This window comes from Chelon labrosus, assembly GCF_963514085.1.
Source record: "Chelon labrosus genome assembly, chromosome: 22".
Lineage (NCBI taxonomy): Eukaryota > Metazoa > Chordata > Actinopteri > Mugiliformes > Mugilidae > Chelon > Chelon labrosus.
Genome location: NC_140355.1, coordinates 488,939 through 504,915, shown reverse-complemented (window position 1 = coordinate 504,915; position 15,977 = coordinate 488,939). Strand labels below are relative to the sequence as shown.

General features: G+C 39.2%; 2 protein-coding genes across 2 annotated transcripts; both read left to right on the top strand.

The window, feature by feature from the left end:
* The first annotated feature begins 509 nt into the window (after nt 1–509).
* On the top strand, nt 510–8,792 carry naif1 (nuclear apoptosis inducing factor 1). Its single transcript, XM_084571615.1, has 3 exons — nt 510–2,033; nt 5,118–5,168; nt 7,239–8,792. The coding sequence occupies exons 1-3, from the start codon at nt 1,589–1,591 to the stop codon at nt 7,784–7,786; spliced, it is 1,044 nt and encodes a 347-aa protein (XP_084427741.1). The 5' UTR covers nt 510–1,588; the 3' UTR covers nt 7,787–8,792.
* A 2,471-nt stretch (nt 8,793–11,263) lies between these two features.
* Nucleotides 11,264–14,847, top strand: dpm2 (dolichyl-phosphate mannosyltransferase subunit 2, regulatory). Its single transcript, XM_084571925.1, has 4 exons — nt 11,264–11,348; nt 12,602–12,691; nt 13,022–13,124; nt 13,312–14,847. Exons 1-4 carry the CDS (start codon nt 11,346–11,348, stop codon nt 13,365–13,367), a joined length of 252 nt encoding a protein of 83 aa, XP_084428051.1. The 5' UTR covers nt 11,264–11,345; the 3' UTR covers nt 13,368–14,847.
* Nucleotides 14,848–15,977: the final 1,130 nt, after the last annotated feature.

Below are 15,977 nucleotides of genomic sequence, written 5' to 3'. Positions count from 1 at the left end.
AAAGCAACAGAAATATTTCCGTACCCTTCCTCAGATTTGTGCCTCAAGACAGTCCTGTCTCGGAGATCTACAGACAATTCCTTTGACTTCAGGCTTGATTTGTTCTCTGACATGCACTGTCAAATGTGGACCTTATATAGACGGATGTGCGTCTTTCCAAATCATTTCCAATCAACTGAATTGAGTACAGGTGGACTCCAATTAAGCTGTAGAAACATCTCAAGGATGATCAGTGGAAACAGGATGCACCTGAGCTCAATTTTGAGCTTCGTGGCAAAGGCTGTGAATACTTATGTACATGTGATTTTTATTTTTTTTATTTTTAATAAATTTGCAAAAATCTCAAAAATCTTTTTCCGCATTGTCATTATGGGGTGTTTTGTGTAGAATTTTGAGGAAAAAATGAATTGAATCTATTTTGGGATAAGTCTGTAACATAACAAAATATGGAAAAAGTGAGGAGCTATGAATACTCTCTGGACGCACTGTATACATTTCTACAATTTCAAGACCGCGTTTGTGATTAGCCATTATTGGTTTAGGAGCCAGACTTTTTTTGTTTTTTTGTTTATGTTCACTGCCTGAACCTGCAACCTGGTGAGCAACAGACAATCTAAAATGTAGATTGTTTTTTGATTGTTGTGACAGAAATGGCAATTCTGGGTGACTGAAGGTAATATAGATGGAAAAAATAATAATAACTCCACTGTGGCAGTCAAGAAACACATAATGCTGACAGAGAATGGAATAGTAAAAGTCAACTGGTAAATAAATAAATAAAATAAAAGGACTCAGTAGGAAAGAGTTGGAAAATTGAGGACCAAACCCCAAGGGTTACAGCCCACAAGATTCCAAATCCAGAAACATAAAAATTTATATATTATTTAACTTTATTAAACATAGTAACAAAGTGATTTACAGGACAACATAAAATAACAGTAACAGATATTCAAATTAAAACCTGCTGCATGGAGTAATAAAATAAGCAATTTAAAACAATTTCACACAGCTATGGGGCTCTCTGTGTTCCTTTATGACATAATGGATAATTTGGATATTGGATATTCTATGTAGCTATGTTTACGACGACCAAAATTAAGTTTGCAACTTGGAGCATCTTAGATTAATTTCCCTCTTCATAACCAAAACCTCTCATGTTCTTGTGAAATATCAGGTCATTTTAATAGCACACAATTTGAAAAACATTAACTACGACAGTGACGTTTTGGTTAAGGAAATGTCCACATAACACCTCCGTTTACCTGTTCACGTGTACGAAGCCTGAACATTAGGTCCGACGAGGACATGTTTAACAATGAATGCTTCCGAAGCATGTAGTTTGTTTGACTTGTTGAGTGATTGGCATTTGATTAACCCAATAGTAATTGAGATTTGAAAGACAAGCAAGAGACCAAACCAATAGGACTTCCGTGGGCGGGGCTCCGAGCCAAGCTAACGCAAGCGTTGTAAGTGGGAAGAAGAAGCCGATTCTGGAAGCCATTACGTTGCGCACACTAATGGAGTAAATACTACTATTTTTGCGTACAATACGCACAATTACCTTTCGTGAAGAGTGTTTTCTGCAATTATGACATCGGCCGCCAAAAAAAGAAAGATGAATTTCTCGGAGAGAGAGGTGGAAATTATTGTCGAAGAAATTGAGAAACAAAAGCACACACTGGTTAACCACTTCAACGCTGGAGTCACCCACATGGCAAAGAATAACGCGTGGGTGGACATCCTAAAAAAGGTAAACGCAGTCACCACCTGTCCCAGAGAGCTGCCCGAGGTGAAAAAGAAGTGGTCCGACATGAAGACGGAGGTTCGGCGGAAAGTGGCCCAGGCGCGGGCCGCAATAGAAGGGACGTCCGCCGACTGCACTCCAGTTCCCGTCATCCTCACTGCCATGCAACAGAGGATTTGTAACCTCCTGGGGGAGGCTACCATCATCAGTTTGCCAGCTGGGGACTCGGATGCTGAGATAAGTTTGCCTGTTACTGTTAACACCGCCACCACCGTCACACTAGCGGAGGGTAAGTTTACTAAACTTTTCATCCCAGCATGTGCTGCAGGACGCAGGCACACTCATTTGTATGCTATTACAATAAAGTTCGTCTGATGTCTTCTAGTCGAGCACATAAAGAGAAAGTCTCTGTCATGTTGCATGAACAGAAATGGTCGCGTTTGAATTAAAACTTTTATTTGTAAAGACATTCGCATACTCAAAATTTACTTGAAATTATGTCAATTAGTTGAACTTGTGTGTAGTTCTGGGACAATGGACAATTAATCAAGCACTAAACACATTACTATATTAAATTTACAATATTCGCAACAAAGTATAATACACAACCATAAAGAAGTAAATAATTAAATACATGCTGTATAAACACCAACCTCTAGCCACCGTGACATATAAAATCTGGTGTAGTTTATTCACAGCAAAACACTCATGTCAGAATTCTCATTAGTGTTGCCAAGGAGTGGAACCAAAATATTCAAAGCAATTATTAATTATCAACAGCACTAATTTTCTTTTGGACCCCTAATATTTGTTATAGTCAAGCAGCTTAAGATTTGTTCTTAAGCTGAATATATTAAGGATTCCATATAATAAAACTGTATTAGTTACCTTAGATTTGGAATTTTTTGGTTGTTGTTGGTTTACGCTCTTGAGAAAGGATTAAACGCTTGAGGCTTTTATCTCCAAGGTGGTACTGAACCTGCCCAGTGAATTAATTTATGAATTAGTCTCCCAGGTCCTAAAGCACAAATACTCATTCTTTATAAGTGCAAGTAATTGCTCCACTTGATGTTTCTGATGTTTTGATAATGTGTTTTCCAGGGAAGGGAAAAGAATGGTGGGGATTTCTTAGTAGTTGTAATCCTTATTAAAGATTCTCTCGAGTATGGTTTGCTGCGAGTATCTTCTCTGAATATTTGATACAGTGGAACCTTTACTGCCACACTATACAAGAAAAAAAAAAAAACACAGATTGTGACAACTAGCTAGTAGCCCTTACGATTCTTTCTTTGACCATTATATTACCTAATTCTAAACAAGCTTGACTGTATTTAAGTGTACAGTCCATTTAACAAAGACCACACACAAGTTCAACTGACTGAGATTTCATCATTCTTTGTTAAGGCTAATGAAATGAAATGCTTTCAACTTGTACTGTTGCATTTTTTGCTACTTCTTTATGTTTTGAGGAAGGTTGAAGACCAAAAGCTTGCAAATTAAACGCATTGTGCAGAAATGTAAGAATGACAATGCCCTTTTCATTCAATTAACAGACAAAACCTAAATGTAGCAGACATGTGAGCAGTGGTTTTCTTCTACATTTGAGTGTTCCCCTGTACAACAGATGCTGCACTTACTACACTTGATCCTGGAAGTTGGCCGGGAACAGAATGGGAAAGGAAAGACTGCAGCACTATTGTAGAAAAGAAATGTGTGCCCACCTGAAACCAACTCAAATTCTGCAGCTATTTTTTAAAGCTGCACTTTTTTTTGGACTTTGACCCTATGTGGCCAGTGCTCATCCACACTCCCCAAGACAATGGTATTAGACAGTTATAGTCAAAATATGGACATGCTACTGGACCAGTGATCGGCTATTAGACGTATGCCAGAGTTTTGACCTCATGAGATTGGACTAAAGAGTCATAAGATTATTTGATAATGAGAGTTCTCCTCCTCCCAAGCAACCGCTGTGAAGAAATCCTGCAGCACACGATTCCCTGTATCATTTCTTTTACAATCATCCATCAGTGTGGTTTGATTGTGTTAACCTTATGTTAACGAAGGACCAGATGATACATGGGAGATTGATAATTGATACAAAATATTGATAGAGTCATAAAAGCCTAGTGGAAAAAAAGCCTAGTGGGTACAGTGTGCTCATACATGTACTGTTGTTAGGCCTGTCATGATAACAAATTTTGCTGGACAATATATTGTCACACAATTTATTTCCGACAAATTATATTATTGTCAACATTATTTTGGCATAATAATGCAGGTACACCCTATCAAAAGCAATAAGCTTTGATTTCTCAAGAGAAACACAAAAAACAACTGTTTGTTAAATGTATGTAGCATTTCTCAAGATGCTGGCTGCAAAAGGCTGCATTTCTATTGCAAAGTAGCGAACTACACTCACTGTGAGCGCACACCATTTTGCGCTATTTCATTTATATTTACTTTGACGACCAAACGCCTCAGTGAGTGTTGGCTGTCGCGGCGATAGCTCCTCTGTAGTTTTTTTCCCAGCTGGGAAAACTGGACTGGATGGTTGTGTTTCAGGTGCGCGTACAAGTTGGTTGCATTGACTTTTTTCGTTGCCACTACAAACAAATACGACATACTGGCTCGTCCGTGTTAATCATCTTGTTCATTCGGTTTAAATCCGAAATGTTCCCACACTGGGGCTGTGGCATTCTTCTTTGAAATCATCCCTTTTGTCCTATAAATTTCTACTCGCATTACCTTTCTCTCTTCTCCTCACGGGGCTTACTTGCCACGAAGGGTTGGAAGGGTTAGTGGTCCCATCCCCAGTACATGGACCACATGCCAAAGTGTCCATGAACAAGGCACTCAAATTGCTCAGGTTTTGACACTGGTTTCAAAGAGAACAGTACAGATGCTTACGGTTGTGCAAAACTTAAAAAAGTGACTAACATGGCACATTGAGAACAAAGGCTGTTATTGCAGCTTTGTTGTCCCATTTGACAAAATGTGATAGCCTAATGAATCCTCAAGTGTTGGGAAGTTTAATCAAATAAAGCCACATTTCTTTGGATGGCAACTACTTCTGTTCTGCTAATCTAACCAATTTTACATTTTGCCCCACTAGTCCTAAGCAGTAGTCTTTTGTTTCTTCATAAAGATTATGTTTCAGATTCTGACTGTAACTTAATTTTGACAGTGTATTTATTCACTGCATTTTGGTTTTATGAATGAGAACTGACATGTAAAATAGACAGCATGGCCTTTTGAGTGCTAGAGACTTTCTAATGTGAGAGAAGACACAGTGGGCGTAAATGTCTCGTTTTTCTATTCTTGCAAAGTTTTGTCGTGTTTTACTATCATATTCCATCTGTATATTTTGTAGCTCTTCCAGCTGGCCCAGAAACAGTGTGTGATGACACCAAACCGCTGAATGGTATGTTTTTTTTTTTCTTTTTAGAGCAGTTATTGTGTTAATTATACACACACACACACACACAGGGCCTGCTTTGTCCATGGCCAGGGTTCCTTGAGCAAGCACCTAAATGAGCTTTCACTAATGTTAACAGTGACAGTAATATTTTGACAAATTTGGACAAGCACACATATGATCTTCTTTAAAACTGATCCTATAGATAAAGTTGAAATATACAACTGTGTATTGAAAAGCTAGTATTGCTCCTTTTAACAGAAATAACTAATTGAATTTTTTTGTAAAACTATTCACAGGTCACTCGTCTTTGAAATCTTTGATCATGCAAACTTACCTTAGTTGCAAGACGTTTGTAGGTATTCTTGTATGTTCTACTAATATCAAGTCCACCCTTCATCCACACTTCAAGGACATTCAAATTTGAGCATTGACTAAACCATTCCCAATAAAGCTCTTCTTTGAGCCTTTTCTTGGTACATTTACTTAGGATACTATGATACATCCACAAGTCCGCTTCCAGTTGACTCAAATGATGTTTATCAGCAGTATCTAAAGCCATTACACCATTTTCTGCAATTTTCCAAATTGTTTAATGTCATAAATATTTGACTGAGTGCAAATTTCTGATCCACTGGAATTGTAATTAATTCTAAGTTAAATAGTTTGTCTGTAAATAGTTGTTGGAAAAATGACGTGTTATACACTAGGGATGCACCGATCCGCATAAGTGATGACGATTTGCTAAGGTAGAGTAAGATTTCATGGTAAGCCAATCAGAGGCAGGGCAGTGTTCAGTTGGGGGGGGGGGGGGGGGGGTTGTTTATCAATTAATTAATCATTCAATCTTTATTTATAAAGCACTTTAAAAACAACAAGGTTGGCCAAAGTGCTGTACACTTGACATGAGAATATAAAAATACAAAGAAAAGTTGAAAACAAGATTTAAATCATAAAACCAATCGAACAATATAAACAATAACAACCAACATCTCATGCCGAGTAAAAACCGATTGCCGATTTAAAATGAGGAAGACAGTCGGCCTTGTCTGATGTGCAAAGTCAAGTTGTTCCACAGTTTGGGGCCAAAACATTATCACCCAATTCTGTGTTTGACTTAGTTAGTCAACTTCACTCCAACTCAGTACCACCATTTTTACACTTATTTATGGGATTTATAGTAAACAGAGCTCATTTACATAGAACCACCTAGTGGTGGGCAGGTCAAACTGGCATCACAGGTGGGGAAAAATTGAATAAAATGTCAGCCAGCACATACGCACATGGACACCGATTCAAACGTTAATGTAAATGAAACCTCTGATATTACAATCCTTCTAGCTGACGTGACCCAGGCAGAACAAACGAACAATTTACAGTAGCAGATTAACAAGGAGTCCTGACCGCAGACTAGCAGACCGGTGTGACAGCAAGGTGGAGTGACAGCGGGGACGGCCAATCACATAAGAAACAGCAGAGCCAATCGAGGAGCTTGTGGGCGGGTCTAAACTAAAAGAAACAGGCTTCAGCTTGAGCGGCCGTTTTCCGCTTGGTCCTAGTGCTTGACGCGTCTCTGTTTACTATAGCGTAACATTGTTTTTGGACGGTAAAAAGTGCAGGGGACCAAAACGGCCTTTTGAAAAAGTGCAGGGGACATGTCCCCTGTGCCCCCCCCCCCCCCCCCCCCCATTACGTCCGTGGGTGCATCCCTGTTATACACAAAGTAGACATCCTAGCATCCTAGAGAAGACTATACATGAGTTTGTTTACACTAAATCTGTGGAATGGTAAAACACACACACACACACACACACACACACACACACACTTTTAATGATTTTAATTCAACTTCTGATTTCAAGTGGGTCACCTATCTACCAAGACAATGCTTCTTGTTTTAGTTGTTAACGTTTGTTCTTGATAAGTAGCATTTCACATAACACATAGAACACTGCAGCTGTAACACTGCGAAACCGGTGTCGCTGGTTTAAAAGACTGTTACATGGAGAGTTGTTGTTCACAGATACGCATTATAAACCCTCTGCCATGTTGACAGATTTTCTGTCCTGTTTTCAGCTGAAACATACCACACCCTGGAGGATGGAGGCGTGGTGGAGTACTGCACCACTACTGTGAGTGATTCCACTCCTAGTGTTGTGGCTACTGTTGAGGCTCCAGTGGAGATGCTAGCCTCGTCTTTGGCATCCCCACCACCACCTCAGAGTCAGGCCAAGCCCCAGGAGCTGAAAAGCCGTATTGCCCTCAACTCTGCACGCTTGCTGCAGGAGCAGAGAGTCACCAATGTCCACATTCGACAGATTGCCCAGCACATGGAGTGCCAGAATGAGCTGTTGCAGATGATGCGGCGCTCACAGGAGGCTCAAGTTTTTGCCCAGGAAAGGCAGGCCCAGGCTCTGGAAGGTACCCAGGCTACCTTGCTTGCATTAGTACAGGTGCTCAGACCTGCACTCAAAGACCTGCGCAAATTTCTGCAGAGTGGGACTGAGGTCGCAAATTCCAGCAGCTCAGCAGCAGGCACGATGGTTGACGGAGCAGTAACAGAAGAGCACAGCAGGCCCAAAACACAACCACTTCTTCCACAGCAAGTGGAGGAGACACAGTAGACACTTTGCGTTGACCACTGCCTTCCTTCTGCGTGGCATAAAGCAGAGTCAGTCCACACAGACAATTCAGCATTCTTGTCAGGGAATGCCTTAGGGAGCGCATGTAAAGACTTTTACTTATGTTTTATGATTTGAAAAGAAAGAAAGAAAGAAAGCAAAGTAATGGTTATTTTACTTACTGTCTAGCAGGGAGTTTGTTTTGATTTTGATTTTGATTTTGATTTTAATACATTACATCATTACATCCAGTGATAGAGTGGCAACATGTCCAAGGTGTACGCCACCTCTGGCCCAATGACAGATCTCCCTCTAGAAAATAAATGATAATGGATAATGGATCTGATACCATGATGTAATGCAAATATTCTAGAGCTCATCATCATTTGACTCAGCATTTCATTCTTCAAGTCATCTGCAATTTGCTTTGAAGGATGTGCAGTTGTTTTTTAAACCAGGTTTGTCTTGATTTGTCAGTAAGCATGCACTATAACCAGAATGTCTTTGCAACCGAAGAGCTGAAGGAAGTCATTAGCTTGTTTTCTGTACAGGCTGCAATGCTGATAATCAACCAGAAGAGGTCAGAGTGTAAACAAGTTTCATCAAAGGTTGATCAGTCGTGTCATTTGACTACTGTGTTTTGTGAAATACAGTATTTGTCTATAAAAGGCATATTATACACTCTAGATTACATAGATAATAAACAATAATGTATAGAAGAGGGTCAGCAGGATTTTTCCCAGTAGTAGTTAGAACTTTCCAAAAATGACTTCTTATTCCACTGTAATTGTCAGAATGTGTAATAAGTTGTTGATAAAGAAAATCTGTAAATCTATCTATAGCTTCTCTGAAACTAATGGACAACATATACACATCACACAATAAGACTGGAACGAATTTATTTTGATGACATAAAAGATCTTGGAGTTTGCATGTTCTCCCTGTGTCTGCGTGGGTTCTCTCCGGTTACTGTACCAAAGACATGCTTGTTAGGTTAACTGGTGATTCTAAATTGGCTGTAGGTGTGCATTTGAGTGTGAATGGTTGTCTGTCTCTCTGTGTTAGCCCTGACTGCTGGGATAGGCTCCAGCCCCCCCCCCCCCCGCGACCCTTCACAGGAACAAGCGGTTACAGAAGCTGAATGAATGAATGACTAGATGAATGAAAAGATGAATGAAAAGATCCTGAAAAACTGTTTACCTCTGTGAACTTATAACATTAAGCTTCTGATGCACATGTTAATATTTTTACTGACACAAACTAATATTGGTATGAGCACATAATGCTGCTCATAATATCTTTCTGACACTGATCCAACCTTAAACTCTTTTTGTATTGAGCTAAGTCTCTGTTCATGGATTCCACTTCAATTTCTGAGATATATTTCAGGCTGTGTGCAGCATTTATTTATTTATTTTTTTCACTGTAATGTTCAGGTCAGGCTACTGAAGGCTGTTGTACTCTTTAATAACCCTGACAAGCTGCAGGACATTTGCATCTATAACTTCCTGATGTTTTGTGTAATACATTCTTCTTTGTAACCAATTGGCTACAGGCTGATGATGATTTAACATTTGACATTCAAATCTACATATTTGTCTACAGAGATTACAATCAATGCTTTGATTGTTTGCTATGCTGCAGTATTTAATATTTTGGCCTCTTCAGGGTCAATGCAACAAGCCTTAAGCAAAAGACTGACATAATACAGTATGTCCTTATGAATTTTTTATTTTCTGGTATACTGGGTTGTTTCAGGCAACCTGATGACAGTGTTGACAGACACAGGCGATGGTTTCCAGCCCAAAAGCTGTTCAGTAACTGCCAAAGCGCACACAAAGTTGCCCAAAATAATATTTTGTTGGTTCTTTAATCACAAAGATTACTTGTGCTAGTGTAGCCTATCATGAAAAGCAATGCAGTCAAAGCATTGAAAGCATACCGGCCAACCACCTGACTACTCACATCTAGCTACTATGCAGTCATTTGATGTTGTCATGTACACTGATAGGCTTATGGAGAGCTTCTCTACTCTTTGTAGAGCAGCAAGTTCAAACAACTGTACCAAGCACGGCTTGTCATGTGAAGACAGACTACTGACAAGACAATAAGCCTCTTTGTCTTTGCACAAGCAGCAAACATTCAGTCATCCTTTTAGGCAGTGCAGCATAGACCATGGCTCAAACTCCTCCAACACTCCAACATTTAGATGCTACACCTCTTTGTTCACCAGCTAGGTGCTAACTTTGTATTCACTTGACATTGTTGTCAGCATTTCAGAATACAGAAATATATCCTTCAGTTATTTTAAAAGGTTGTTAAGTCATTTTTGACAAAACAAAGCAATTTTCACTGAGTTAAAAGACAGTCATGTTGAATCACTGAAAAAGATACAGCTTACATGATTTAACCACAGCCATGGCATCATGGGTATTGGAACTTAGTTTTATACATCTCCATAAAACTCGCTCATGCTTTCTTCATGGTAAAGTGCATCTGGAAAGTATTCACAGCGCTTTACTTTTTCCACATTTTGTTAAGTTACAGACTTATCCCAAAATGGATTGAAATGTGGAAAAAGTGAAGCACTGTGATTACTTTCGGGATGCACTGTAACTTTGAGGTTGTAGTCCTAATTCCAAGTTTTGTCTTTATAAATGACTGTATTTTGCTCTGAATTTAACTAGTTGGCAGTTGTGTTTTGGAGTCCCTGAAAAATCTGATTATGCCATTATAGTACCTCAATACACTGATCAGCCACAACATTATGACCACTGACAGTGGGACAATGCAATGTTGTAAAGGGAACTTTTGGACATGGCATTAATGGTAAATGGTAAATGGCCTTGCTTTTATATAGCGCTTTTCTACCTATTGGTACTCAAAGCGCTTTACAGTCACAGACACATCTACCCATTCACTCACACAAGCACTCACACATTCACACACCAGTGCCACGCACTGGGAGCAACTGGGGGTTCAGTGTCTTGCTCAAGGACACTTCGGCATTTGGCACATTCCAGGGATCGAACCGCTAACCCTCTGGTTCGTGGACAACCTGCTCTACCTACTGAGCCATAGCCGCCCCATGTGGATGTTGCTTAGACATGTACAACCCATGTCCATTCTCTGATGAGTCACAACTGTTTTGGAGGCATAAGGGAGACCTATACTATATTAGGAAGGCGGTCATAATGTTATGCCTGATCAGTGTATTTTATTTTGCTTATATTACATAACGTGAAAATTATTACCAGATTTGCAATGGACAAGAGATATATGTTTAAAAATCAGGTATTTCATTCTAATCTAACCAATAGCAATTTCTGTCCTGCACTGACATCATATCAGAGGAGCAGTGCGGAAAGTAAGAAAAAAGCTCTAACTATTTGAAGTGCTGCTACAGTAAATCATTTAAACCTGCGGGGGGCAGTAATGAGCCTAGTCATGTCAAAACTGACAGAAATCGAAGAAGACGGAGAAGGAGGAGGAGAAGAAGAAGAAGAAGAAGAAGAAGAAGAAGAAGAAGGAAGCAAATAGAACAAATAACAGGTGTCCCGTAATGGTAAGACTTACTACGTTTAAACAAATGAAGAGATGAATGAATGATGTTTTTTTCCCTGTAATGAAGCTCTTCAAGCAGATACATAGGGAGGCTAGCTAAGTTCAGGGTTGTAACAAACACGTAAGGGACAGTGAGACAGGTTAGCTCGTAGCTTCATATTTGCAGTAAAATGCAATTTAATACAACTAACATAGACTAACCAACTCCATAGGTGTTATTTAAAGTATTTGAACCGAAAAATATTTCTGTACGCAGAATGTTCACTAAAGTTATGTCATTTCATAAGGTAAATATATCTGAGCTTTTGCGACATCAACATCCAGTGTTTCCATATTTGCATGAAGTTTGGTCTGGTTAAGAATATACTGACTACGCACCTGTTGCTGTTGAGCCTCTCTGTCTCTACTCTTGCTGATGGAATGCATTGAACTGAAGTCCTGTACATATAACACAGGATGATCATTTAAGTAATTTTAAGTGGGATTAACTTCTTATAATGACAGGTAATGACCTCCAAAACAGTTGTGGACAGGTGTCTGTGGATCAGGCTTGTTCCAGTGCATCCCACGGATACTTGATCAGTTTGGGATCTAGTGAATATAGAGGCCGGGTCAACACCTTGTGCTGTTTTTCGTGGTTTTTTAGTTGTTCCTAAAGCATTTTTGTGTGTGTGCCTGTGTCAGTCTGCATCCTGCTGGGGATGGCTGCTGCCATCAAGAAGTGTCATTGCAGACCTGGGGATGGGGGTGCTTGGTCTGATCTAGGTGTGTGGTACATATCTAAGTAATAACCACATGAATGCCAGGTCCAAAAGCTTCACATTAGAATATTGCATTGTCACAAGATGATCAATGTTATTCTCTTCACCTGTCAGTGGTTTTAATGTTGTGACTGATCAGTCTATAAACAGTGCATACTTACTGCTACCTCAGTAGATTTATCTAGATAAAAGTTTACCAAAGGGCACACATGAAAAAACAATCACAGATAATCCTTCCCAACCCTCAACATGATTTCAGCGCTATTTAAAAATTAAAAGCTTTTATAATAATAATAATATATTTTATTTGTGAGTGCCTTTCAAAGCTCTCAAAGCGCAACTTACTACTGTATAGCATGTTATTAACTCAGTGTTCATCTCTCTGGAGAACGTTTCAGATTATTTAATTTGTTGGTTTGTCATTTCTCAGCATGTTACTCCTTCCTTAGCACATTAAGTGCCTTCTGCTTAGCTGTCGTTTGTTTATTTTCAGGCTACTGGAGTGGATCAAGCAGTTGGCATGAGTCTTGTTGTCTTCAGCATCCTGCTGTTTGCATACTACACACTCTGGGTCATTGTCCTGGTAGGTTCTGTTGAGTTCCTGGAATCCAATTTAACACTTCTTTTACAATCGACCAACATAGGAAAACTTTTGCTTAGTCTTTGCTTCCCTCAATCTGTCCTTTCAAAATCACTTAAACACCAACATGATTTCAACATGAACACCAACAACAAATATTTTCCCCTTGTACGGATATCTCAATTTATGAATTGTGAAATGCCTTCATCAGTCTTCTTCTGCTGTCTCAAAGAAAATTATTATTGGCATTACATTGTATGAACTTGTGACACACAAACATGAGTTTCAGTCTTGTTATACCATGCATAAGCATAATTTTTGGTTCTTTTCCAGCCTTTTGTGGACAGCCATCACGTACTGCACAAGTATTTTCTTCCTCGGGAGTATTCTGTCATTCTGCCTGGCGCTGCAGCTGTAATATTGCTCCTCTTTATAGGTCAGTACACAATCTGCATTGTAAAATAAATCACCCACAACCCTGCCTCTGATTGTAACTGAAACTAGGACTGAGACTGTAGACAACATGTCTAAATCTTCAGCATATTAAATTCAGGGAGTTGTCAGAATGTATGTTGTTTCAAAAATATCGTCAAGAGTCTAATGTGTTTGTGTCTTCTCCACAGGGGCCTTCACTGCTGTTGTCATGTTGAAGAATCGAAAGCCAAAGAAAGTTGACTAATTTCAGGATGTTAGGATGACTCCTCTAGATCTAATTCTGTAAAACAAATCAGCCTCTGTACTGACCATACAACCGAAAACCATAGTTCCATTTTCTAATAGTCCTGACAGCGTTGCTTACTAAGAGTTGTCAAAAACGTATTATTATTGTGACTAGTGTCAAATGTGAGCATGGACTGCTAAACATAAGCCCCTTTCGCAACTGCACTGTCGCATCATTTTCTGGATATTACCTGGAGGAGCTGTTGGGAGAATGCAGACATAAACGTCAGTTGAACTGGACCTAATTCTGCAGACATTATCTGGAAATGATGTGTGAAAACGACAAAGGTGTCATGAGAATAACTGCGCACATAAAAGAAATGTCTTGGGCTTTAAGGGTCAGTTGGATTTATTACCATGCTAGTTAAAAGTTAAGATAATAATAAAACGAGATAGACTTAACATAAGACACCTATACTGGTCTTTTATACTTGAGGCAGTGTGGTCATTAACAGTAATATAAAAGGAGTTGAAAATTTGGTACTGTTAAAACAATGCGAGAATACACCGTAAATACTGTTACAGACTTAAGAAAATAATTTTTTGCAATGTGTGCAATGCGTAAATTGTCTAGAAATTCTTTCTGCAGTTAAGCTGTAAATGCAGCCAGAGGGCCTGTCGTTTCAATAAAATGTGAAGCTGGGGTTCATCGGTGGAATGGAAGTAAATTTCCAACAATACACATTTGAGGTACTTACACAGGATTCTACAATAAATGTTATTACTTTTTTCTTTTTTTTTCATGACAACAACTTCTACTCATCTACATTTTAGATGCTGACTTTACTTTTTAATGAACAATATTTATCAGTCTTAGACAGTCTTGTTATTATTAGATACACCGATCAGCAACAACATTACAACTATTCTCAGGAGAAGTGACTAACATTGACCAGATGTTACTTAGGCACCCCCCACCCATAGTAATGACACTCCTTAATGGCAGCAGCCGTCCCCAGCAGGATCCAGCCTGACACAGACACACACACAAGAAACGGTTAAGGAACAACTAAAAAAAAACATGAAAAACACAAGGTGTTGACCTGGCCTCCAGATTCACTGGATCCCAAACTGATCATGTATCTGTGGGAGGCACTGGAACAAGCCTGATCTACATAGGCCCCTCCCCTCATCCCATAGGACCCAAGGCCCCCCACTAACAACATTCTGTTGCCAGACACCACAGGACACCCTCAGGAGGCCCATGTCCGTTCTCTGATGAATCACAACTGTTTTGGAGGCACAAAGGAGACCTACACAATATTAGGAAGGTGGTCATCATGTTATGCCTGATTGGTGTATGTTTTGCTGTATATTAAATATGTAAATCAGAAACTCAAGATTTTTCAACAGAGTTTTCCAAATCCCAATAATACAATGATTTTTACTGACCTGTTTCTATGTGATGAAGCTCTGAATTTGAATAAAGTATATCTATCTATCTATCTATCTATCTATTTTATTAAGTTTATTTATTAAGGAGTTTAGTCAAAGTAGCAATGTTGGTGCCTTGAGGTAGTAATAAAGTCACATTACAATAGGCTAACACATAATATCAAGTCATCTAAAATAAAATAATCCTTTATTAATCCCACAGTATGTAATTTTAAGGAAAGCAAGACATTAAATTCTTATTTTTAAATTAAATGATTGAAATAACACCAATGAAACTGTATCCCTGAGGAATCATATGCTGGCTTGTTTTCTAACTGACGATTATAGTTGGATCAAGAGAGAAAAAGACCCAAACTGTCCCGGTATAATCGACCTGCATTCACCTGACATTGTGAATTAATAGCAGTGAACTAAAAGCAGTATTTCGCTGCCCGTCGAAACAATGAAACAACGACCGTGTTTAGTAATCATTTTGTAAGATCACTTGTGTTTACACAAGCGATGTCGCTGTAAATGAGAAAACAAAGTAGAAGCAAATATTTGTTTTTATTTTACATAAACGACATCTCTGGAAAAATCCCCATGTCCGGACTTCGGGTAGGCCTGCACATTGGTTTGAAGGGTCATGCGCACACAGACACGGACAGTCATTGCCGGCTTCGTGCTTCAACCTGCTGTTCTGCTCTGCGTCCACAAGCCACAGCAAGGCAAGTAAAACGCTTGAATCTGAAGATGACAACTTTCACATGTAACGATACGCAAGTGTAGTTTTCATGTTGGCTCCCTTTTCTGCGTGGCTCAGGTTATATTTATGCATTCTCATCAGCGGCACTTATCGACAGGGAGCCACCTCACTAATTTTTTTAAAGATGATAATTCCGGTGAAATGCACTATTTTGTATCTAACGCTAATGCTTCTAACGCTTGCGCTTCCAAGTTTTTAGTTACTAAATCATGACAGTCATTCCAAAAATGTGCACACTCAGCATCACTGTTTTGATAGCTGCTGTAGCCAATGGCTTGTTTATTGGACAGTGTGTTATTGCATTTAATGACAAAACAAAACAAAAAATCCTATTTGTCGAGAACTTTTTAATTGTATATTTTGGCCCTTTGTTGACTAGCGTGTGAGCGGGCTTTGTTCATGTGCACTATCATTATAATGCGGCTTTTT